Here is a 27,624-nt window from a genome sequence, read left to right as displayed (position 1 = left end):
CCTTTGTTAGGCTGTAGCTCCAGTAAGCGAGTCCAACTAAACCTTTGTTAAGTTAAATTGTAGCTCCAGTAAGCGAGTCCAACTAAACCTTTGTTAAGTTGTAGCTTCAGTAAGCTAGTCTAACTAAACCTTTGTTAGGCTGTAGCTCCAGTGAGCTAGTCCAACTAAACCATTGTAGGCGTATTAATTTCTTAATGCAGAACTTGAATAAACATGTTTTAAAAACAAAAATGAATAAAACTTGTATTGACAATATATACACAGCTTCAATATAGATGTTTGTAGAAACACAAGTGATCTAATATGTTGAACAAGTGAAACAAAATAGGCTACAAGTCACTTGTACAACTTCCCGTCTTCTCCAAACACGTTCACTTATAGATAGTTACACTAGAATCTATTCAGCTAATACACACAGTCATTATTCGCCGTAGTTTTACTCATGGTTACATCAGAATTTACATTCACACACACACACACACTATAACAACGATATAGTTCGGCTATCAAAAAAAAAACAACATTTCAGAAATAGTTGCCTGACAAGCGTCACCTAAGTAAAGTGACTGCATCTTATCCCTATTCGTCCCCCACTCCCGAACCCCTCATTCATTATTTGACAAGCGTTTTTTTTTTTTTTAAATCCTATTTTGAAGCCAGAAGAATGCATCTCTCAGCATCTCTCACTCTCAGCATCTCTCAGCATCTCTCACTCTCAGCATCTCTCAGCATCTCAGAACGTATGAAAGTTGTTGGACACTGAGATTCTGCCCCGTAAGGGGGGGGGGGGGGGAGACGAGGACTCGTTCATGTATTTTCGTCTTGGGGCATCAAAAGTAAAAAGTTGAGATCCACTGTCTTTAGATTTCCGCATGTTTTTATTTATATGCGTCAAGTCGATGTAGGTCGCTACTTAACTCTTATCATTGTTGTCTTACGACCCGGAAATACTTCCTTAGCCGCACCCACCTCCTCGTTCAGACACATTGTTAAGTTCGTTTGTCCATTGTTTTCTTACAAGTGTATTCAACGAGCTTCTAAACCTAGGTTAAAGAAACAGTAGGCCTACTAAATGAAGAGGCGCTGTTAGTGTCCATTTGGTATTAAAAAAAAAACTCAGGATACCTACCACTTAATCTTTGGTCACTGCATGATTCCATATGATCAGTGGAATGATGAGTGGGGAAACAAGTGGTTTAATTGTGCATCGAGCAATATTCTCAAGAGGGTGCCAAAATGGTGTCCAAAACATAGGTGATTTTCGGAAAATTTCCACTTTGATCCATTTCGAAGAATTTTTTTTCAAATCAATTGTCATTATAATAGAATGTATTATTCTATGATTTGAGTTATGTTATATAATTAACTAACATTTGCAGACATCTCTGTATACAACATAGGGGGCCTATATAATTAAGGTTAGAGTTCACAGTGCTAAAGGGTTGATGATTTATTTCATTGATAATCACATTCAAAGGTTTTGGATCCGCTTTTAGTTATGTATGTGTTTAGGGAAGCTTTTAGTTCTGTATGTGTTTATGGAAAAAGGAAGAGGGGGTGGACATTTATGCTCGCTACGTCACTGCATATGACTGACTTCTATTTTCCAAGAACAAAGTTTCTAGGACAATCCCGTTTAACTCGGTGACTAACAGAAATACTTTTAAAAGAAACGAGAAAGCAATTCTTCGCTTTCTCCTAATTTGGAGGTCCATACTAAGTCATAAAATTGCGATTAGCATAGGCCACAAACCAGCTTCCTCCGGGCCTCTATGTTCAGGGCTCTCCAACTGTCCACACGTCTTGCCCATCTTCTCGGCATCTCCTTTCAAATCGAGGCGCTATGTATTCTTGGGCCGTCCAATCTTCCTCTTTCTTTGGATGAAGAGTCTGACCTATCCATCTCCTGCGACTCTAAAGGATATCTACTTCAATGGGCCGCTTTGTTCTTTGCCACCGTTCGTCATTCGTAATCTTGTCTGTTCATCGGATCATAAGAACGTAGAGTGAGAAATAATTTCCGAAGACATGATGTCACAAATAAGTGAAAGGACTTTTTTAGATTGCGGAGCAACACAAGACTAGAGCGGAAGTGTGGTTGATCTAGTCTCAAGTAGTTTTCCAAAAATTACGAAAAACAAAATGTTGGTGGACATATTCAAAGAATAATATTATAGTATGCTACAAGTCGATCGTAGATAGATTGAAACATTTGGAAATTCTTGCTATTGAGCGTGATCTATGTAGGAAATAGAATTTTTATGATGTACTGTATGACTTCGCTACACGCAAGGCTCGTAAAGTAATTCTGTACGTAGTAAAGAATGAATAAAATGCAAAGACGAATTTATTTTCTAATACAAACTCTTAATTTTCACATATTATCCGTATCCCTACCCTAACTTGGCCCCGCGAAATCCATTTTGCATAGGGCTCCACAATGGTTAAATCCGGTTCTGCTATTTAGTGACGGATGAATTCTACTTCTCCCCCCCCCCCCCTCTTGTTTTCTCGTGGACTATCCGCAGAAATAAGAGAGTGATCTTTCCTTTACTTCTTCTCGTTTAAACTGTTGAGGGAAGAAGAGAATTATATATATATATATTATGATTTTTAGGTCTATGTTAGAGATTAAAGATTAGTAAAATAAATTGAGGAAGTCATTCCGTACTTTGTGTTTCCATAAAAAAAAAATAATAAACACTGCCATAGACTTATATATACTATATCTATTATCTAGACTGGACATGGAGACTTTTTAACACTACAAAAAATGTCGTGAATAATTTAATTTTATCTTATCTTCTTATCTTATATAATACAGACGTTACTTCAAAAAAGAAGATGATTACGTCCTACGCGTCATGCATTTAGTCATGCATATTAACCAATGACTTAAATTCTGCCAAGTCACTGGTTTTCCTGGCTAGCTCAGGCAACCCATTCCATGCTCTAATAGCACTAGGGAAGAAGGAGTATTTGTACAAATTTGTCCTAGCATATGGGACGAGGAATGTGCCTTTATCTTTGTGTCTTTCAGAGTATTTTATTAAATTTTGTTTTTGTATTTGAAGATTATGGTTCAGTGTTTTATGTATGATTGCTACTTTACTTTTGAGCCTTCTGTCCTGAAGGCTTTCTAAATTTAGTGATTTTACTAAAGGTGTTACTCTAGTCAAATGTGAATATTCGTTTGTTATGAATCGCACTGCTCTATTTTGTGTCTGTTCTAGTTTCTTAATGTTTTCTTGAGTTGAGGGGTCCCAAACAGAGGATGCATATTCTATTATTGGCCTAACCAAGGTTAAATAACATTTTAGTTTTATGTTCTTATTTGATTTATAGAAATTTCTTTTAATAAATCCTAATACTTTGTTTGATTTTTTTGTAGTTTCATCAATATGTGGATTCCATGACAGTTTTTCATTTATTATAACACCTAGGTATTTTGCGTTTTTAGTCTGTGTTACTGGTTTGCCATGAATAAGATAAGTGGAATTAATTTGTTTTAGTTTTTTTGTTACTCTTAACAACTGACATTTTTTCTGGGTGGAAAGACATGCTCCAATTTGATTCCCATTTCTGTAATTCATCTAATTCTCTTTGTAAAATATCTGTGTCTTGTGTTGTTTTTATTGTTCTATATATTATGCAATCGTCTGCAAATAATCTGACTTTTGTTCCTGAAGTAATGCAATTTGGTAAATCATTTATGTAAATTAAAAATAGTATTGGACCCAAGACTGTTCCTTGAGGTACACCTGAGTTTACTGTTATCGGTGTTGATTTAGAGCCATTTATTATTACAGTTTGTTCTCTCCCTATCAGAAAGTCTTTAATTCACTGATTTTTAGATCTAGATCTAGTAAATGAACATCAAAAATAAGAGTAGGCTACTCTCGTCTCATAATTATTATTTTGCAATTTTTAGATACAAAATCTTCTTTATCAAAAGACTGAATGCAACACTAAATTGTGATTTGTTGTGTATTTTTGATAATCAATTACTAGATCTAGATCTAAAAAATAAAATTATATGTTACATAGGTTAGGGTTGAAAAAACAACAACAACTTTACTTCTTTTAACTACTTTACAAAACAACGCCTTGATCCAACTTTCGATCAGTCGCGGATAAGAATTTATTTCCGGTTTCCAGTCTTGTAGTATATATAAGTCTATGATCACTGCATACTGCATTGAGATAGGACTAATTAAAGTTTGAGCTATGATTTTATCGCCTCAATTTCTTTACCAAGTTGCATCCATAGACATAAATAAATATAGACTGGCCGAAGGAAGTAACTTCATGTAACTTGAAAACATGTATATCTATTGTATTCGGATTTCCAAATTATGAAAAATAGCATGATCTTCATTCTTAGAGATTAAACAAAACTACACTGCCTCCTTATCTACAATATATATATAGGTGTGTGTCTGAAAAAGATATGAATACTTAACTTTTATACTGCTCATAAATGCTGTATAGTTAAGTACACAAAATTGCAAGTCACAAATTTTCGTTTCATAAAACTCTTTAATCGGCCAGTCTATATTTATTTATGTCTATGGTTGCATCGCATTCACGTGCGGATCAAAAGTGGTATTTCACTTCATGGAACAATAAAGTTAACATTGAACTATATTTAAAACCTTATTTTGCAGACTTTTTCTAATATAAAAAGCACAAAGTAAAGTTGATGTTTTCCTCAAAGAGATTAACATCATTTAACCAATTTCTTGATGAAACTTGGCATGAATATTCCTGCAACCATGCCATTGAGAAGCTATTAAACCCTTCGCCACTACCTAGTGTTCTAGCGTGTCCTAAGTTGTAAAAGAAAATGTCCCTTGGTCTGTATTGGCCTTGCTGCTCGAGAAGTGTCATGCGCATGTAGCTCTTTGCATTCTTTTCTCGAGTCGTTGGAAAAGACACAAGTGGCTGTAGGCCTATTTTTGTCGGCCCCTAGATCTGACGTAAGCCTAGAAGGATTTTTTTTTCGGTCTTTATAAAAATTTGCCTTTTTTTTTAAAGGGTGGTGGAGAAGGGAGTATAGAGTACTACAACAAAGTTAACGCTTTCATTACTAAATAATGCCTGACATTTGTCAGCTACACTAGTTCCTATACTACATGCTAGAAAAAAATAGTACGCCGAACTAATAAGAAATAACAACAACGAATTCTTGGTTTGGCTAAAAAGAGAAAATGAAAGCTATAGTGTAGCTATAGTCTAGTTCTAGTGAGTGTGCGTAGCGTAGAGCCGCTCGGCAACATTTCCTGGCTAGATCGAATCTACCTGTTGGAGAAATTCATCAACAAAGCAAACAGTGTAGGCCCGTAGGCCGTACAGGTACTTGTTGGTATTATTTTACAAGTAGGCCCCTATATTTCTGTAAAAACTAAAAACTAGAGTTAAGGTACCATTGCCACTGTTGATTTGTTAAAACATTAGTATTTCTAGGATGCTATTATAATTTATAAGACAATTTAAATCAGGCGTATAGCTAACTTTATATTGGGGCTGATTAATTTCCTTAATGAATACTTTCCGTTTAAATTAGAAATACGAACAACTAGTCTATTCGTTTGACTTGATATACGAACAACTAGTCTATTCGTTTGACTTGATATACGAACAACTAGTCTATTCGTTTGACTTGATATACGAACAACTAGTCTATTCGTTTGACTTGATATACGAACAACTAGTCTATTCGTTTGACTTGATTTTTTGTTTTACACAAATCAAATCACTAATCCATTTTGAAGCCTATACAATCATGAATTAGGACCAGTAGCGGCCTTAGGGGGAGGAAAGTGGGGCAACCGCCCCTAAGCCCCGCGCCTGAGGGGGGCCCCGCGATAGAAGATTCCCTTGTCATCGTCAGCTTCGAAAACAAGATCAGTTATCATAAACTAGGACTCATTACTCAATATATTTGGAAAACTTTCCAGGCATCTATATGATACCGAAAAATAAGTAAGCTCTTAATATGACATAAACTTTAGCAGCTCGAGGTTTCTGTAAATCCCGTTAAGTGTGTGACTTTGTAGTTGGACTTAGCTCTGAGAATGTCAAATGGTAGCACAACGAATAACGTGATGTTAGAAAAAAATAGAAAAGTAAAACTTTTTTAGCGCGCAGTCTTAACAAAAATTCTAGCGATTGTACAGTACCTTGAAGAAAACAACAATACATTTCCTGGGAGAACAGAGAAACAAAAGAACAACGGTCTATTTCAGGCTTGAATGAGATGCTGGCTGAAGTCGACCCAACCTTGCAAGAACATCTTCAACGAATTAAGAAAGCCGAGGCTCACGACCCATTACATCGGGCATAGGTTTTGAAACGAGCCTATGGACCTGATAGCATCAGAAGTAAAAGGGAACATTAATGATAAAATCAAACTTGCTAAATATTTTATATGTTAGCCTACAATAAGCAGATGTCCCTTATATTGGGTTTTGTGGACGTATCATATCTAAAAGTTAAGGTGCTAGAACACTTCATTAAATTTCTAGGTGATGACGACGCAATAGGACATGGCTTGTCAAAGCTCTTCTCGCCGTGATGGAGAACCTTGGTCTTCACATCACCGATTGTCGTGGCCAGGGATACGACAATTGTGCAAACTTGAACAGAAAGCACCAAGGAGTTCAAGCACACATAATTCGCAACAGTCAAGCTTTTTACTCTCCTTGCAGCTGCCATAATCTTAACCTCCAGCTGTTTAGCAGAAATAATATTATCTAGTTTATTGATTGTTCATGAGAAATATTTTGTGAAGTCTAAGTCTTCCATGAAGACCATTTTGTAATGCAGTGAAACCTACGTAAGGTACTATGTTTTAACAACAATAAGGCTTACAGCTTAACACGAGGCGGGCGAGATGTTTGCGTATGTGAGTAGGATAATATATAGTCTACCCGTGCGGATTGGGGCCCCGCACACTGCTAAGGCCGCCCCTGATTAGGACCGTATAATCTAAATCCTTTTGTAAATATAAATCCTGTACAAGAGTTTCAGTCAACAGTAATTATATAGGTTAGAGTTACCTGACATTTTACATATTGGATACTAAGTAGATCTATCATATTATTGAAATGACGCGACTTTTCAAAGTAGTTCATCAGCCGCACTAACCTACGTGTGGAACGTCCATGCCTAACATTTTCTTACACTGTATATAGGTTATACCTTGTGGGAAACAATGCATCTAATCATTCTATTGGAAGAATTTATTTCCCTGTTTCGCTACTGTGCGTTGATCGGCGAAAAATAAGCTATTTCACTGTTAAAGGAAACCGACGCATGCAGTGGCGTAACTAAGGGGGGGGGGGCAAATGGGTGTCCGAAATTTATTTGTAAATACATAAATTAATATATTTGATTGACAAATAGTGTCAATGGGTGTCTTTTTTTTTTTTTCAACATTTATGGATTAAATTTATCACAAAGACTAAACCTAAATTTTAAAAATATTTTTTCCCACAGAGATCAAAGTTTTTTTTAAAGTTAATTTTACGTTTTAAACTTTGTTGCCACGAATAAAACTGCATGATATAGGCTACAGTGAATTCCAGGTATCTTGTTACCTTTACTAATAATAGATCTAAATGGCGAGTATTTTATGGCTACACTAATTAACCTTGAAGCAAAATTTACAGAATCGAGTATAACAGATCCAAAAGTTATTCTTAATAATGCTAGAATAGTCCATTATTCGGGTTTGGCGTCTATAATTTCAGAATTAAACTTCACACTCGAGTTATTACCCCTCTATTCATCTTTCCTCAATCCAATGGAAACTCTATATTTATTTCCATCTAATCCTTTTGCACAAAACATAAACAACAAACAATGACTTAATATCATATAATATTTGCACATCCTTCCTTTTGAAGTTATTATCACACCCTTCCTTTTAAAGTTCTTAAGAGTGATATCTACTAGCAGGTCCGGCCCTAGCATTTGCGGGGCCCTATGCGAAACGGATCGCGTGGGGCCTAGTCTGGGTAGGGATGAGCATAATGTCAACATAATTTTTTTTATTAATTAGAAAATAGGCCTACTTTCGTCTTTGCAATAAATTTTTATCAAATGAAAGCTCGCAATGCCACTTTTTATTTATAGGCACCCCAAAATGTCGATTTCGTCTTTTCTTCAGGAGATTTGAATAAATTCAAAAAAAATTCAGGACTTTATCGTATATTTTGCCTTTTCATGAGATCAGGAGGTTCCCAAAAACCCTGTTATTTTATATACGTTACAATGGTTTAATTTAAGAATATACACTTAGAATTAGTTCGGTTCATATGAAAGCGCGGGGCCCACTGCGACCGCATAGGCTGCAGTGGCTTAAGGCCGGCCCTGTCTACTAGGAACTTTAACAATTCGTCCACTTCTGGTTGTCTTGACTGGCACAACAAGTTCTCTAGACGTTGGTCTATAACTGTCTGTTTCGTTTGTTCCAACAGTTTGCAGTTCATTGTCTCCATCGGAATCATAGTACCCAGAGATGTCTTCATCGAATCTCTTATTCAAAAAGCGTTGATTTCTTCTGTATGTTTTTCCGTTTGTCTTTATGATGTAAGATCTGGGTGCTGAATATTTTTTTATGACAACTGCTTTCTGCCATGTTTGACCTAGACGAACTCTCCGACAGAATAATCTTTAGGTAGTCTTGCTTTTGCATCGTATTTCACTTTGCTTTTCATCTGTCGTTCGTTGAGTAATGTCTCTGCATTTTCAGCTACCTATGGTTTCAATAGTTTGGGATCATTTGGAATGATTCCCTGAGTCTTCTACTCGTCAGCATTAGTGATAGTGAATACGGCAGTCCACTTATCGGAGTATTTCTATACTCGAGCATAACGAGATATGGATCTTTCCCACTTTTGTATGCTCTGAATTCTTTTGCTTGCGCACAAAACATAAACAACCAACAATGATGTAATATCATATAATATTAGCACAGAATCTTCTTCATGCAGTGGAAAATTAAGAATTTTTTGCCTATCTTGAATTCTGGTCAAAGCTCTTGCGCCCAATTAATATAGTTCAGAAGAAACTACAAAAGTCTGGACTGCATATACGGGAAGCTGCTAAAGAAATTAGTACCCTTTCATGCTTTCTGCAAAATGATGAAAAACTGACAAATACCCAATCCATCGAAAAAGAAAAGAAGGTAGTGAATACTATGGATTCCCTGTAATCAAAACAACCAGAAGAAAGAAAAGACTTGATGGGAAGTTGAGTTCTAATGTAGGACTGTCAATAAAACTGCAATTCAAACGTGTTGCAACAGAAGTGCTGGACAGATTTCATATGGAGATGAAGGGCAGATTTCAAAGGCTGGAAAGAAAATGGATACCTTTGGGTTTCTTCTTGAACCAAGACACCTGTTAGATGAAGACCCGCTTATGACTAACTGTGCTACTTTTCCTGTTTGTATGATGAAATAAATAGCAAATCGCTTTTTCAATGATGTCAATGATGCACGAGCACTTTTCATCAACAAACCAGTAATACAATCACCAATAGACATATTGAGGGACAGTAGCGGATCCAGAACTTTGGACTGGGGGGGGCGATTTTTTTCCAAACCCTAACCCTAACGCCCAGTAAACCCTAACCCTACGCATAAACGTGCGTACAGCACATACACACACACACACACACACACACACACATATATATATATATATATATATATATATATATATATATATATATATATATATTTGAGAATAAAAAAAGCAGCATTTCTCAACCTTCGTCGAAAAACAAAACAACTGGGGCAGCGCTTTAAGGTTCTCTTGTGGAGTTCGGGGCGAAGCCCCGACGCCAAAAGCGTTTTCTTGCTTTTTTCACTACAAAAACGTATTCTCCTGACATCTACAGCTCATTATTCGTCAATGGAGTTCGGGGCGAAGCCCCGACGCCATTAGCGTTTTCTTGCATTCTTCATTGCAAAAACGCATTCTCCTGACAAGTACAGCTCATTTATTCATCCATGGAGTTCGGGGCGAAGCCCCGACGCCAAAAGCGTTTTTTTGCATTCTTCATTGCAGAAACGCATTCTCCTGACAAGTACAGCTATTATTCATCAAAGGAGCTCGGGGCCAAGCCCCGACGCCATAAGCGTTTTCTTGCATTCTTCATTGCAGAAACGCATTCTCCTGACATCTACAACTCATTATTCATAAATGGAGTTCGGGGCGAAGCCCCGACGCCAAAAGCGTTTTCTTGCATTCTTCACTGCAGAAAAGCATTCTCCTGACCTAAAGCTCATTATTCATACTATTAAAAAAGGACCTTTCGAATAATGTTGTACTTGAAAAATATTCTAATATGAATTTATAGGCCCATAATACATTGCAAATAAAACCGATTTGTTCCTTGAAAAGATAGGATACCCCACATATTTAGATTTTTGCTTTGAGGATCGCCGCCGAAAAAAAAACTTATTCGATAAATAGTATTCAAGAAAACTGTAGTATGAATTGTGAGTTATAGTTCCAAGATTTTTAGCTAGAAAAATATCAGATTGAGTAAAGGTTGGGAAAAGGCGACTATAAAAACATTATTTGAGTTTAGAACTCATCTCAATCATGACTCTTATACTGAAAAAAAATCATTTCAATTCTAACTTTTCCAATGCAAAGTCTTTCTTAAAAATAATTATGATATATTCATGTGAAATTACAAAAAACTCTGTCTGGAAATGGGAATGGCGGTAGAGTGAAAACGATTAATCCTCGCTCCTTTAATAATTTCTGCTAAAGATTGCATTTGGCATTAAAGAATAGGGGTGGGGCGACTCGATATAAGAATTTAATTAATAGTATATATAAATTATATTAATGACAGATTTTTTTAAATTTGTAATTTCTTAACTATAATACAAAAAGAAAAAGTATTGATTTGTCCGATGGGGGAAATGCGATTGGATGTATCGCCCCTCCCACCTGGTATAACCCTTTTTCATTTAAATTTACTAATGATACAATTTGAGATTAGAGTGTGGTACGACATACTATACAATGGGTCACATATCAATACGTAGTTTATATTATATAGATATTCAACTAATTTTATTCACAAACTTTGATTCTGCACAAAAATAGGACCGCCCCCCCCAGCACTCAAAGGGCTAGAGTGGGGAGGGCAGTACATGCAATCGCCCCCCCCCCCTCACCCCACCGAATCGGCCAAAATACCAGAAAGGGAGCGACATAATATAAAATTTATATATTAATTCAAGTTCAACTAATTTTGTTCACAAACTATGATTTCTCCATAAAAACGGACCGCCCCCCCCCCCCACTCAAAGTGTTTAGGTGGGAAGGGCAGTAGAGGTATTCGTCCCCCTTCCCCCCAATCGGCAAACAGGGAACGACATAATAAAAAGATCAATAAAAAAATATCAATAACAAGTTTTAATGATATAGATATTTAATTGATTTTGTTAGCAAGCTGTGATTTCTACAAATAAATTGGACCGCCCCCCCCACTCGAAAGTGTAAGGGGGGGCGGGATTGATACCATCGCCCCTCCCGACCCCACCAAATCAGCCAACATACTAGAGGGGGGGGCGAAATAATTTAAAAATAGGTTGAAATATAAATAATTAATATATATTTTTAACATAATTAATAAATTCGTATACAAATCGTGTGAATTTTATACTAAAGTTCGTCCGCCCCCCCCCGGGGGGGGGGGTCGGCCGAGTGGGGGGGGCGATCGCCCCTACCGCCCCCCCCTGAATCCGCCAGTGTTGAGGGAAAAGGCTTCATATGGTAATTACGTGTGCTCAAACTTTGCAACCTCCTCCGAATACCGCTAACTCAGGCCACTTCCATTACGTCATGGGAGAGATCATTCTCAAAGCTCAAGCTCATCAAAAACTATCTCAGGAGCACAATGACACAAGAAAGGCTTATCATGGCTTTAATGTCAGTGAAATCACAAATACTAGAAAGTATCGATGTAGTTAATGTTATAGATGCCTTTGCTGCACAGAATGCACGACGTGAAGCGATATCAATTTAGATTTGTCACTTGTGCATTATTTAACTACTAAACAACGGTATTATTCATTAAAAGAGTCTTGATTACTTTTTGTTAAGTTTACTAATATACTGAACCAATTTGATTTGGGGCTTATATATTTTTGCGTACATTATCCCATGTCATATGTCGAATGTCAAAATGCAAGGGGCCCCCAAAGAGGTCAATCCCCCCGGGCCCCCAAATCCCTAGTTACGCCCCTGGACGCATGAACATGTACCCGAGACTTGTGGTGGGTAATGGATGGATACACTAGTGACCACTATAGCCCAGTCTGAACAGGCCGCCACACCATTTCACATGGGAATTGAGGAATTGTGGGGAGTGGGGGGTGGGTCATCAGAATAGGCAGCTTTCTTACGGAACGTGCGTGTCGTTCATTCGACAACAGATCCAGGAGCGAAGTATCTGAGGGTCGAGAGTGTGACCTATACTTAGAACGCTTTCAACCATCGAGGAATCATCAGACAGATAAGTCGGGGCCGAAATAGTGTAGGCCTACAATAGGCCTATATCATACATAAGCACAAACAACCTGTAGGCTTATCTAATAGGCCTAATAATCATAAGCGGACTTTGATATATTGAATTATAACCATTTTCACACAAAGTTTACTTAAAATACCTAATATAAATCTATAAGGAAATGACAAGTACCCCCTCTCCCCCCAAAAAAAAAACAAACAAAAAAGCAAAAAAAAAAAAAAACAACAACAGAAGAATAATGCTCTTGATTAATATAATCAATAATTAGAGTTCTACTATCCAAATTAAAAATTAGATTGGCTTCTCTAATAAAGTTTTTATCTAAAATATTTGTCTAGTTAATAAAGAGAATGTCTCATTAGTGCCCCTGCTGTACCATACATAACATGTTCGGCTTAGAATTAGATTGATCGCAGGCTAGTCTAGTAGTTTTGCAGGGGCCGTCGTAACACAATGGGTTTCAAGCTATCACGCACACTCTTTAGGTTTTAACGGGGAAAATATGTCACCCGGTATGACACATCAGAGAATGTGTTATTTCCTTTTAAGCTATTTCTGTATCTCCCATACTAGTAGTACAGTAGGTCCTAGTTTAAAATTAACAGGGGACGCAACTGATTCGATGCTTTCAAATCTCGCTTTAGAACGTTAACCTACATTAGAAGCTGATAAACAAGAGGTTGGCGTCTAAAATTATCCCGGATTAATTCTTCTTAGATCTACGAGCTTAACAAACGCATAGCAGTAACATTTAAAGGATTTATGTTCACAGTAAACTGTTTAATTTATATTATTAATTCGACTGTGCCGGTATAAGTAATATTTTGTTAGTCACACTTGTATAATAAAAAAAAATGACGGATAATGGCGAGCCCTCGTCGCCGGGCTCAAAATCAAAGATGTCTGCAGAATATTCATTGGATGATCGAAAGGTAAATTGATCGTTTAGTCATTAGCTATACTTTGCATGTACATTCCTATTTAATTCACCTTGATTGTTATATGTATATAATTTAGATCTTCATTCTTGTTATTTTTTCACTAAAATATTACTAGATCTAGAATAGTAGTAGATCTAGATATCGTCTAGGACTAGTTTATAGATTCAAGATTGCAATCGCTTCCGGGAAGGCCTAGGCCTAGACTAGGCTAGACTAGACTAGGGCTAGAAGAGTCTATAGCTATAGATCTAGATAGAGAACAGTTACAGTTATATACAGTAGACTCAGTAATCTAGTCTATTCTCTTCGATTAGATTAATTAGATTTACTTAGACGTCTCTAAGTAAATTTAAATTATAGATTGTCTTTTATCTTTTATAAATAATTTATTCAGCATTCTCATTTATTTTTAAACTTCAAATAGATCTAAATATCTAAATCTAGAGATTTTTTAATACATTTTTTTTATTAGAATTAGACTTTATAATTTTATTAGAATTAGACTGTCTGATACTGATGAGAGAGATCTTGAGTGACTTGTTGAGTCTGAGAGTCAGAGTGGTGCCCATCCTTGTTTTGGAATATACATCTAGACTATAGAGTCCTAGATCTTGATCTAAATCTAGAATTTATAACTAGATATAAGTATTAGTTTTATTAGAAAGAAGTATATGGAGAGTAATCTAGACTCTACTCTATACTATAGACAGAGAATAGAGTGTATAGTTATAGAGTTAGGAGTCTACTACTCGACTACTGAGTGTGGATCTACTTTGACTTTTACTATATAAATATATATAATCTAGACTTAGTAGTAGTAGTAGTCCAACCACTCTTTCCTGCCCCTGGCTGCTGGCCCTTCCTTTTTTTTTTTTTGACTGATGACTAAATCTATGAAATTTTAATTTAAAAACAATAAAGATGCCAGATACAAAATCTTTCAATATTTAGATTTTAAAAGTATTGTTATAAATATGTCTGAGTTATTTTTATTGATGTTGGAAAAGATATATTATGAAAATGTTTATTAGCCTTAGACATAGTGACAAGAAGTATATATTGAATATATATATTGTCTTTTCACTGACTTCACTGTGGATCTTCAAGCAACAATAATACAGCTAATAGACCTTTATACCGTAGGCTACAAGAGAGTAGAGTTAAATTTATCAAATGGTTTAATTTTATTGAATTATAAAATTTAATAAAAAGGCCTTAAATACATCTTTTGAATCTGGACTTAATAAAACACACATAAAAAAAAATATTTAAAAAAAAAATGTACTTCAACCAAAGATGTCAAAGAGGTTTACATTAAATGTATATATACACCTTCTTGTTGGTCAGGATTACATGTTTTCTGAAGGAAAAAAAAAGGAACATTGTTTTCCATGCTTAAAAGAAGCAGCAAAACCTACCAAGTAAATATTGTAGTTCTGAGATGACAGTTTAATTTTAATACTTCCTTTTCATCAGGTTTTCTTTGACATGCTACAGTTGTTGACATTCTGCGCTGAGTGGGGTATTGTTAAAATACTTTCAAATGATATCCACATCTATCAAAGATCGTAAAAAAAGCAACACTTTTAGAACAATATGTATCAGAAGTTTCCCCATGTATCAGAAGTTACACAATTTATCAGAAGTTGACTTGGTTGAAATAAAAGCCTGTATTATTACTATGGTCAAGAGTATCCCATTCTCAACACAGCTGTAATTGCCCATTACACTTTGCAGGATCTCCCAGAATGTAGCAAGGTGTGCTGCTAGTTGCCATATATATATATAATATTGTCACCAGCTCATGATTTTCTTCAGGGTTAACACCTGAAGCTTTCCCCTTGTTTGTGTTGTCAAATGTCAGGAGAGACTTGGTATCAGAGTTTTCTTTCTTCTATATAATATTATATATGGGTAGCCAACCAAGGCTAACAACAAGCTTTATGGTAAGATGCCATTTTCTTACCTTTCCCCCTTCAGTATTAACAGTTCTACTTGATTAGATTAGTGATGATTGGTAAGATCTTGACTAGATTTTGGCCCAAAGGTTTGTAATTGAAATTTAAAAGATTTATAAGATAAAATATTTTTTGGCCTTTTGATATAATATACACATGTAAGAAACACTGCCCTCATCCTTAATCTTCAGAACTGGCAATTCTGAAGATTAAGGATGAGGGCAGTGTTTCTTAACGACTTCTGTATCTATCTTCACCAAGGACTTTTATCTGGTCCTCAAATATGTGTCCCATGGCCTTCATGAGAGCTCTCCAACTATCTCTTTCAGATGCCATCTTTTACTTTCCTCTATGCCAGTGAGGACGAAATGGTGCCTGAGTTGATCTGAATAGCGCTTACAATGTGTTATTGACAGTTGTTGACTTGTAGCACAAAACTGCTGGTAGACAACTGAACCGCTTTAGACTTATTATATCTCAACTTATAGTAACATTTTAGATAAATTAATAACTTCATTTTGAACAATACTAAATATAACTTTTATTACAATATAGACACATTTTCTTGATATAAAATGAAATAAGTATATTATACTTTGGTAATAATATAAAAATGGTATTTTATAACAAAATTTCAGTCACTACAAAAACGTCTTTTCACTTTGGCATTCTGAAGTTATCTGGCCTACCCAAGTGTTCAAACTCATTGCAGCTTTTGATTAATGTATAAATATACAAAAGCATTAAAAAAGCTCACATGTTCCGCCGTTCCGCATTCACGATTTTTTTTGTTCCGCCAAGTCTGAATTGCGACACAAAAAAAAAAAAAAAATCGCTGATTTTTCATTATTTATTAATAGTGCGAAATGAAAACACTGAATGCGAAATAAAATATATATTATATAGATCAATATAGGTCTGTGTTTATTGTTTACATTTCATCTCCTCCCTGACCCGGTGTGTCCTAAATTTACGAAGATATGGTTGAGCCAGATCTACTAGACATAGACTCTAGATCTAGTAGTCTAGGTCTAGATACTAGATTGTACTAGATCTATTCTAAGAATCTAGTAAGTGCTAATAAGCCAAATGTTCCATTCCAATCCCTTTCTTTTCCCGACAATGACAATGGCTCTACTAGCACTAATGCACTAGACTAATAGATAACTAGATGATACTAAATCTAGATCTATCTAGAAATAGACTTAGAAGGTGATAGATCTCTAGATTTTTATTATCATTATGTAATACATTTAGTTCTCAATAAGTCCATAGATCTAGACATAAATATTTAGATCTATAATTATAATATAATTATTATAATCTGTGTCATTCTGTGTTCTTAGACTTAGAGGACTTATTAGATGTAGGTCTAGACTAGTAGACTCGTAAATTATTTTAGATCTAGAACTAGAGACAACATCTAGAGTGACTAGAGTAGAGCCCTAGAAAAGGATAGATAATAGAATAATCTAGATCTAGTCATAAGATTTAGATCTAGTAGTAACAAATAAAAATAGATAGTAACATTTGAGTCTAGGTCATTAGAATACATTTTTTTTTTTAAATTCATCATATAGGAGTTAGAACTATCAATTTCAAACAAAGGACATAATTATGAATTAAAGGTTTTCTTACTTTTAATTATACTATTTACATCTAATGTATAAGAAGCAAACTAGTATTGTTATTAAAGTAATTATAATTGAAGTTTTATTTATATTGCGTACAGTATGGCTGACAAACGTAAATGCGTGTATGTTCCACATTGGGGCCCAAAATTCCACATTTTTAACCTGAGTGTTCCACATTCTGGGTCTTGAGGGTAGGCATATCTATATATATATAATGTGCATATATATATATATATATATATATATATATATATATATATATATATATATATATATGTGTGTGTGTGTGTGTGTATCAAATTCAAAATCAAATAAAAACAAATTCATTTTTTTAATCACTATTGGTAATATATTATGGGTTTGTTTTCAGTATCTATCTGATAAATAATATATATATATTTAATAATATATTATTATTAAAGACTCTTTAATTTTGAACATATAATATATGGAAAAGAAATATACTTCTGTTCTAAATACTCCAGTTTTTCTAGCTCTACATATAATATGTTATATCGCTGAATACTTCTAAAATTCCATCCTTAGCATAATAATTGTGAGTTGGAATTATTTGTAGTAAAAAAAAAATACAAGCCATGATTGATATGATTACTGTAGGTTTTAAAATTCCTTGATAATGTCGCTAATAGGATTATATGTCAGACTGTGACATTTCCACTATTGTCAGAGGTGCTTCCTGCCCTTTGAAATATTATTTTCCTTTTATTAGTCTTATCAAATGTCACACTCTCTCACTTGAAATGTGTTGATCTTCACAAAGCCTCACAAAGTGAAAGTATGGTAACAATAATAAAAATAATAATTTTAATAGTTATGATTGTAAAAACAATTTTACTTAATATAGATTTTATCATTAAACACCATATTGGAATGATAAGAATCTAATGTTAATGTTAAAACAAACTTTTGTTTTTATTTATCTACAATAGAAAACTAATGCTAACTCCTAGGTATCATGTGACTTTCATGTTGAATAAACTATACTTAGTGTATTTAGTCTCTGTATAACTCAATAATAGTGTGAACAAGAAAAACAGGTGAACAAAAAACTACAAGAAAACAATGACAGCTACCTCATATAAACTTACACCTTTCTTTCTTAAATAGAATTTATTATTAAAAAATGTTTTTCTATTTTCTAATTGTATAGTTATCTACATTTTTTTTGTATTTTGCCTTACCTATTTAGTCCTAACTATGAATGTATTTTTTAGATCTCTGAAGACAGAGGTCCAAATAAAATGAATGACAAGGCAGCACAAAAACCAGTCTCAAAGCCTTCTGGGAAGACAGTCACTTGCAATGTGTTCCTGTTGGATGGTGAAAATGTAGAGATACCTCTTGATGTATGTATCTGTTAAAGTATTTTATGACTATAAGCAAGTATTAAAGGCACTCCATTTAAATTTTAATAATTGATAATTCTTACTCTAGCTTAATCTAATTTTTTGTTTGTGGCTAGATAATAGGATCTGAGGCGATTCTGAGTTTAAGTACAGTTTGATACATTCAGGGCTTCTGAAAAGAGTTACCTGACACTCGCACAGGCTTGCACTCCAAAGTCTTATAAAGAAGGAATTAAAAAACAACAACATTGACTTTAAAACAAGGCTTATATGTGTATTTGAAGAAACATGCTGGTAAATCGAAGACTATTAAATGACTATCATGGTTATTCAAAGGTCACAAAATGACTATTAAGTATCCTATTTCTCTGTTGAAGCATGAAACTCCCTGCAAATTTTCTTTAGATTGTACATGTGAACAAATGCATCTGAGTCAATGGAGAAACTTTTAAATTTTTTCTTATTTTTTATCCACTGTGCGTTGATCTGCAAAAATCCTTTTTCAACTTTGGCATCATATCCAAGAATAAAAAACAAAAGATTTTGAGGATCTCTGAACATGGTGTTTCTTTGGAACAGTTCTGAAAAAAACTTTTTGCTATTTTTGAGTGAGTTTATATCAACAAGATATCATCAAACTTCATTTGACTTAGGACAAGAGAGGCTTAAAACTTTTCATTTAAAAGCCTGGATAAAAGCTATGTGCTTATGTGTAGAGCATGTATGTTTCCTGACAAGTCAAGAGCAAGTAAATCAGACTACTTGAAAGACTGCGGTTGATTGGTTGATTAGGCCACTTAAGGTGTTTCTCAATGAAGGCTGAATAGAGGACACAGCATAACAAGCAATAGAAAAAAAAAGATTACTTTTTAAAAAACAAAGATCACTTTATTGGAAAGAGCTGCTAATTGCTTATATTTATCTCAAAATGACAGGTTTTAGCTTTCAATCTGCTATATAAAACAAAATTAATTAATTAGTGCTAATTTTTACCTAATTGGTTAATTTTTGGAGTGATTTGGGTGTTGTCATCCACTATGAATAATTATGCAAAATTTCAACTTGATCCAAGAATGTGAAGTGGAAGAAAAAATGTCAAAACATAACAAAGGAATCAAATCCATACTTATCCACATTTCTCATTAAGTAGCTTTTATTCCCCTTATTCTGATGCAAAACAAACTAATTAACCACCAATAATTAATTAACAAATTGGTAAATTTTTTTTATTGATTCATGTTTTGTCAGGTTCATTGAATAATTGTTTAAAGTTTTAACTTGATCCGAGAATGGGAAATTGGAGAAAAAACATGTTAAAACTTTTTACCAGACAGACAGTGAGTTGATATAAGCTTTGTAAAAAAGGAAGACATGTCTTGATGGATGTTTGGTAGTCCTACCTATGCAAAAAAAAAATTAATGGTTGACCCTTAAGTATTTTTAGTGGGCCTTATGATATTTGTGATTGTATAATTTGTAGACAATTGACAAGAAACTCTCAAGATCGTGTGATCACCTACAAAGTTGTGTACAATCCATTTACTATGTGAATAATGGTGAAATATGAATGTTTTTTTTTATAAGAGTACAAAGAATGTGGGCAGATAATGTGCTAGTGTGTTAGTTCACTACTGCACACAAATTAAAGTAGATGGTTGTGAAATGTTTTTTCTAAGGAGTAAAATAGCTAAATAATTATATTTTATTTTTGTAAGGGACTCAGAGAATATTATTTGCATTTTTTTTGTACAGTATTTTTTTCTTCCTATAAACTAAAATGAGTCTAAAAATTAGTTTGTCTACCAATAAAATTAGAGTTGATTTTCTTTGGGTTGTATTCAGAGATGTCCATGAAAAGGCTAAAAGTAATTTATTATACAAAGATTTACTTATGAAGAGTTTAAAAGCATGTTTTTAAACATGTTATGGTTTTAAAATGTAATCTTCACAATTAGGAAAATGCTCTTTATTAGGTTTTGCCATTTACATATTTACTATTACTGCTTAGTGTCCACTGATCTGGGTTATAGTGCTGTGGATGTTATTTATTGTTTATTAAAAGTAATTGCCATGAAGGCAAATAATAATTAGAATTTATCTCTTTAATTCTAGTTGTGACTTGTGAGTGAGTAGTTGTTATTCACTTCAATAACTGTAGCACACAAATGTGTATATATCTATAAATAGAAAACCTAACACAGATTCTCACTGTTAAATGTAAAAAGTGGCTCAACAAGTTTTCTGTTTCAATAAATTAGGATCTTGTTTTAAATGTTGAGTAGCTGTCCAACTCCCATTGGGTTCACCCTTGCAGACTGGCTTTTTAAAAGCTTTCTAAATTGAAGATCACATATTCTATACATTTGTTTCTGTATCTTGAAATAGATTAAAAGCTTTTTCAGTCGTATACCATTAACATTTTTCATATTGACCACCTGAAGGATGGAACAGCTACTGGAAAATAGGTGGGAAAGAAAAAAATGTAAAATTGGGTTAGGATTCCAAAGTTTTTCAGTTTTTCTTTTCAATAATGATGTACATTTTATTTCTACATTTCACAAGCATTTACAGACTCAATTTAAAAGTGTTTTTTTTTAATATTTGTATTTATAAATATATGGCAACATGTAAAGCAGTTTATAAAATGCAGCATATTTTTGTAATGTCAGGGTTGTGAAGGAGTTGTGCATTGATTTTAAAATTAGATGACAGAAATAGTGTTTCTCCTCTTTCAGTAACATCTTAAAAAGAAGAGTGGGCCTTGCTCTTAGTTATTCTTCAAGTTTTTTTTTTTTTCACAAATTTGTTTGTAAAGATATACTTCTTTCTTTAAATTATGTCACCTTATTGCAATTTAACATTGTCACACATCATAATGAGATTTGAAACTTTTGTGGTTAAAAGTATTTTTTTTAGGATGCTGTGGGTGATAATATTCATCTATAATTCATACAATTGGAGCCACAACATACTACTTAATTCTTTAATAAAATAGGGGCCCATAAAAAAAAAAAATAGGCATTAGCATATATATAATGTATGATAGTTCATTGACTTCTTTCGAAAACATTGTAGCAGCTAATTTATCTAGAGACATTTTGATGTTGCACTGATTTTCAACAGTTTTTTTTTACAATTGAGTTTTACATTTTACAAAAGAGTGTCAGCAGTAAATGAGTGCTCTGTTTATTCTACACTTTTATTGAATGTTTAGAATGGTTGGAAGATTACAATCTAAAATGTTCATTAGTTTTTTTTTATTACTAATATGACTAACAAAGACTGTACTGAAATTAGGCTAATCAAAATATAGAAACAAAACCAACAAAGAAACATAAACAATGAAATCTGAATCTCTATGGTTAAGAGTTTAAAATACTCACATTTAAATACAACTTCTCCTAAAGGAGCAAGAAGCTAGAATACAAGATAAAAATAAAAAACTCTCAACCACCAAGCACATTGTCAAGTAAAATAAAAGGTACAAGACTCTTTAATTACCAACTGCTATGATTCATTTACTATATTTACATTTGTTCAGATGTTTTTTTTCCCTCCTTATGAACAGAAAAATGATGTTGGTAGAGTTTTATTGGACAAAGTGTGTACTCATCTGGACCTTATTGAAAGAGATTACTTTGGTCTAACATACACTGATGACAGAGGGCCTTCTCATTTAAAGGTATATGTTGAGATCAGTTTTAAAAAGTATATATTTTTAGAACAATATGAATAATTAAAGTTAAATGTTAAATGATTTTTTTCTTTTTTTTTTTTAGTACTGGTTAAACCTAGACAAGAAAATTTCAAAACAAAAGAAACGTAAGTACAACAATCGGTCGTTTCAATACCATAAAGTAAGAAAATTCTTTTTATTTTTGTTTCAATAAGTATTTCTTCTACATTTCTCTTTAAGGTGGTGCTTGGGTGTTTGAATTTGCTTTGAAGTTTTACCCACCTGATCCAACACATCTGAGAGAAAGTCTGACAAGGTTGGCACTTAGAAAAACCTTTGATGTTTATTTGAATCAGTTTATACCTATGTAATGAGCTAGTTCAACTAAAAAAAAAAATGGCTTTAAATGTGAATGTTTTGTTTTAGACTTGAAAACTTTGAAAAAAATAATTTGTCTTGACATTTTTACCTAATCTGCTTGTTTGTTAGTGTCTCCAATTGTTTTCTCCTATTCATTTAATTCTTCCTGTTCTTTTCTCCCCCAGATGGTTGGTAGTTCTTCAGGTCAGAAGGGATTTGCTGAGTGGAAGGTAAAACATTCACATTATTTACAATCTCTTTACAGATACAGAAATATACAGCAACGAGTTGAGCATTTTAAAAACTAAATTAAAGCATCTCCATCATGTCCAGTAAAACTTCTATTCATAACACAGACCTGCCTACCGTTACGCAAAATCTCCGAAAAATGACAGTACGCAAATACGCATTTAACCCGTCGCGTTACGCATTTCGTATCCTTTTTTTTCCCTCTCTTGACTAGCTTACGAGCGGTCACGGAGGTCACGCTAATCCGTCCTGTTGGGGGGGGGGGGGGGGAACAGAAAAGGTGGGGGAACACATTGTGTCCAGATTTATATGTTGATTGGTTCTTAAAAGCAATTAGATTTAGTCTAGAAATGAAGAACGCGAGAGTGATGGAGTGGCGGGTTGGTACCAGGTTGGTACCGTCAGTTAGCTGATACACCAACGTGACTTGTTCATTAGTAGAAATTAATTATGTTGAATCCCTGATTCCCGTATTCATTTGTATAGAAAAAAATATCGAAGTGCTATCGATTCAAAACACATTGAGTGACATTGTAGATATCTAGTCTAGATCTAGATCTGGATTCTAGATCTAGAATCTAGATAACTTGTTATACAGGAATAGATCTAGCTAGTCATTACGTTATGTCATGATTCTCTACATTACTTTACAATCTAGATCCAATTTAGTTGTAGTATGATTTTGATTGACTAGATCTAGATCGATAACATCTACTACCATCTAGTCCAGACCTAGACTAGACATTCTTAGTCTTAGTATAGAATAGATCAAGGATGAAGGTAGGTAACACTCTTGAGCCCAGATCTAGAGTAGATTATATTCATTATATAGACATCACATAGATCCAGATCTAGTCTAGATATCATCTCTATTGTCGTATTGATCTAGATTTAGATTGTAGATATAATCATGACATCTAGATCTAATATGGAGCATGGAATGGGTTGCCTGAGCTAGCCAGGAAAACCAGTGACTTGGCAGAATTTAAGTCATTGGTAAATATGCATGACTAAATGCATGACGCGTAGGACGTAATCATCTTCTTTTTTGAAGTAACGTCTGTATTATATAAGATAAGATAATATTATATATATATATAAATATATATATATATATGACAAAATAGTGGATCGCGTAAGTGTTACGCATTTTGGTGCCAAAATATGAATTTTGACCATCAGCGTTATGCATTTGGACTTTTTTTGGTAGGCAGGTCTGATAACATTATGTCATGACATTCAACGGGGCAAAAATAATGGAACCTTTGAAAGTCTTCAAGCAATTACTGAGAAATATGTTCTTATTAAATGTGCTTTTTGATATGCCCAAAACTAAATCTTGATCACTGGCTTTTTTTTCAGGTTACCTTGCACTTTTAACACTTATGCCTTATTGGGTTCCTACAATGTCCAAGCAGATATTGGAGAATTTGATTCAACTGATCATGGTCATTCATGGGATTATATAAAGGACATGACTTTTGCTCCAACACAGACTCCAGAACTTTTAGACAAAATAGCAGAGCTTCATAAACTACACAAGTGAGTCATTTCTTTTCTTTTTTCCCCTTCATTACTTATCCTATTTATGATAGTGAAAACAAAATACAAATAAGAAGTGTTTGTTTGTTTTTTCTCAAGGAAAGCAGGGCAGCAACTGTCTGTTATACTTACCAATGTTGTTTGCTAGGGAATTAAGTGAAATATTTATAGGATACTTATTAAAAAGCGCACTTACTAATATATTAGTCTATGAAGTGTTTTATTTATTGAAATTGGTTACACTAATATCTATTAAGACGTTGGAAACATTTTTAGTGTTCAGGCAAATGAATGCTAATGGTTTCTTTATTTATCCGCTTGTGTTTGGTATTCTCTTATGACATGTGTTCTTTATAACAGAACTTTAATATCATTTCATTCCTATGACCAGCTAATATGCTTAATTATATGAATTTATTGTTGTTTATTCAGGGGACAAACACCAGATGAAGCAGAAAAGAACTTCTTGGACAATGCTAAAAAACTGGCAATGTATGGTGTTGACCTGCATAAAGCCAAAGATTCAGATAACAATGCAATCATGATTGGTGTCTGCTGCAGTGGTATTCTCGTTTACAGAGAAAAGCTAAGGATTAATCGTTTTGTCTGGCCCAAAATTCTCAAGTTGTCCTACAAACGTAATCACTTCTATATCAAGATTAGACCTGGAGAGGTAAGGAATAGTTTTCATGTAGGGACAGTCTCAACTCTGTGGTATAAAAAGTCTTTTCAAATTGGATTGACATCCATTTAATAGCCAGCAACAGTCTGCAAAACTTTGATAGTTAATAATTATATGATGATTTATCAACATTTGAAAAGAAACTTTTATGTTGAAAAATTTTAGTCATAGCTGATTTCAAATCCTATAAATACTTTTTTCATTAGTTTCAACAAATGTTAAGCCATTTGGTGTATTGTACTTCTTTTTATTATTGTATGATTGTTTAGTAATGACAGTTGTACCATAGATTTAATCATATGAAATAGCTACTACTAAAATTAACAATATTTTATAGGATTTTAAAGACTAATTACTTTAATTCCTGGGCTATAAGAATTGTGTCATTTTCATTAGTACAAAACAGCTATTATTCAGTATAATTTTAACCATATGATAAAAAAGGTGTAAATTTATTATCATTTGAATTTTCAGCTGGAAAGAAATGAAACTACCATTATGTTCAAGCTGGACAATCACAGATTAGCAAAACGTTTATGGAAAACCTGTGTTGAACATCATGCATTTTTCAGGTAATTGACCAATGCACTCGATGACATCCTGTCTTGCTAGGGTGAACATCAAATTGGACAAAAAGCATAAAGCCTACACCTTTAAAGTTATATGTTTTATGTTCAGTCAAGCAAGAAGTATGCAAATGAACATTGTAAGTGTTACTGCCTGTCTTCAATAGCTGTTGGAAAAATGGGGAGAATGAAAAGATGAAGTTAAAAACAAAGTTGGGACTCTTAATTGAAGTGATATACGACAAACCTGTACTTGTACTGTAACAGGTTTGAGTTGGTTTATAGCAGACTTCACAGTGTAAGAAAAGATTGATGCTGCTATACACATCTGAACAACCTAAAGCATTAACTCTCTACTTCCAAAACAACAAATGACATAAATATGTCCAGATATGTGATTACATGAAATTAATTATTTACTTAAACTATATGTTTAGACTATATAATACTTGATATCTATAATATATTAGAAATAGGCAATAGTTTTAATATTTAAAATTTCTTCTTTATTCTTAAGGTTAAGAGAAGCAGAAAAACCCAGTAACAATGTTTCTTTCCCACGATTTGGCTCCAAGTTCCGCTATTCAGGGAGAACATTATATCAGACCAGACAGAATGCTGCACTTCTTGACAGGCCACCACCCTTTTTTGAAAGATCCCAACCAGCTCGCAACACAATGCCCGACTCAGCCAGACGATCTCAAAGTTTGGATGAACGTAAGTTTCAAATTAATGTGTGGGTTAGAAAAATATCTGGGAATCATTTTTGAAAAGAGGTAACTGAAACAAATGTCCTTAGAAATGTTCAATAATCATGTGAATCTAATTCTTTATATATTATTTGTGCAGCTCTCTCTCAAATTAATCTTGATGGTCACAAACGTAAACTTAGTAGTGATAACCTTCAAAGGCTTCCATATGATGCTCCAGACAAAAAGGTAAATGAATGACTAAGATAAATCTATATAGTTTTTCTTTGTTTTTCTTGATTTTAATTCATTTTTTTGCATTCTCATCCTAATGTAGTTTCTTTCATGAATCTTATTGTTTTAGAATCTGGAGCCTGATAGTATTCCACTTTGTGATGAGTATGGCAAGCCATTATTTGACAAACCTGTTTATAATGAGGAAGGAAAAATTATATTTGATGAAAAAGGCAAGCCATATGACCTCAAAGATGCTCCCCAAGGAAGTGGAAAACCTTTATTGAATGAAGATGGAAAACCTTTGTTTGATGAAAAGGGCAAACCATTGTTCTTCAAGGATGGCCATAGAGTGGTGGGCAAGCCTTTATATGATAATGATGGCAAGCCAATATTTGACAGAAATAATAATCCTCTGTACGGTAAACCAGTCTTTGGTGTTCCGATCTACGATCAAAAAGGAAAACCAGTGTGCGATGAGGATGGTAATCCTTTGTATGTGAGACCTATAGATGGGCAACCAATCTGTGATAGTAGAGGTCAACCCCTGTATGACAAAAAAGGCAAGCCCCTTCACCATAAAGATGGAATACCATTTTTTGACAAAAGTGGAGATCACTTACATGGCCAGCCTGTATATGACAAAGATGATAACCCAATCTACAACAATGATGGCAAGGGTGTTTTTGATAGAGATGGGCGTCAGTTCTATGATGATGATGGCAAGCCTGTCCTGGATAAATCTGGCAGCCCACTGTATTTGAAGCCTGCTTATGACAGAAACAGCAAACCATTGTCAAACAAAAATGGTCAGCCTTTGTATGGCAAAAATGTGAAACCTCTTTACTGGGAAGATGTCTATGATAAGGATGGAAAACCTTACTTTGGAAAATTGTATGATGGAGAGGGAAATGTACATCCCATTTTGACATCATTAAAGGTATTAACATTTTTGTAAAACTTAATTCATGAATCTAAAATAGTGCAATTTTTTTTTTTTAAGGATTGTATAATATCAGTAAAATTTTTAACTATCAGTAAAATTTGTAACTAAGTGTACATGCACTGTTCATTATTTCAATTTTCAGATTACATTAGCATTGTGTTGTTTGACAAATTTCATACTTACAAATTTTACTTTTCATATTGTCAAAATTTATTA

The 27,624-nt window shown here is 33.9% G+C and overlaps 1 protein-coding gene across 5 annotated transcripts in view; it reads left to right on the top strand.

Moving 5' to 3' along the window:
• Positions 1 to 27,624, top strand: part of LOC106072887 (mesocentin-like) — a 62,374-nt gene that overhangs the window by 12,972 nt on the left and 21,778 nt on the right. For 2 of the 5 annotated variants that reach the window (XM_056029751.1, XM_056029750.1), the window contains exons 2-12: positions 18,333 to 18,464; positions 22,033 to 22,146; positions 22,244 to 22,286; positions 22,381 to 22,456; positions 22,686 to 22,730; positions 24,112 to 24,291; positions 24,724 to 24,964; positions 25,448 to 25,545; positions 26,057 to 26,256; positions 26,389 to 26,477; positions 26,593 to 27,402. In XM_056029751.1, coding sequence (XP_055885726.1) covers positions 18,360 to 18,464; positions 22,033 to 22,146; positions 22,244 to 22,286; positions 22,381 to 22,456; positions 22,686 to 22,730; positions 24,112 to 24,291; positions 24,724 to 24,964; positions 25,448 to 25,545; positions 26,057 to 26,256; positions 26,389 to 26,477; positions 26,593 to 27,402 — 2,001 coding nt within the window. In that variant the 5' untranslated portion in view covers positions 18,333 to 18,359. Of the gene's footprint in view, positions 1 to 13,149; positions 13,497 to 18,332; positions 18,465 to 22,032; positions 22,147 to 22,243; positions 22,287 to 22,380; positions 22,457 to 22,685; positions 22,731 to 24,111; positions 24,292 to 24,723; positions 24,965 to 25,447; positions 25,546 to 26,056; positions 26,257 to 26,388; positions 26,478 to 26,592; positions 27,403 to 27,624 lie in introns of those variants that run through there. The other 3 variants (XM_056029755.1, XM_056029749.1, XM_056029754.1) reach the window with 3 other exon arrangements.

Source organism: Biomphalaria glabrata, chromosome 5 (assembly GCF_947242115.1).
Source record: "Biomphalaria glabrata chromosome 5, xgBioGlab47.1, whole genome shotgun sequence".
Lineage (NCBI taxonomy): Eukaryota > Metazoa > Mollusca > Gastropoda > Planorbidae > Biomphalaria > Biomphalaria glabrata.
The sequence above is the reverse complement of the archived record's forward strand: the minus strand, read 5'-3'. Positions and strand labels throughout refer to the sequence as shown.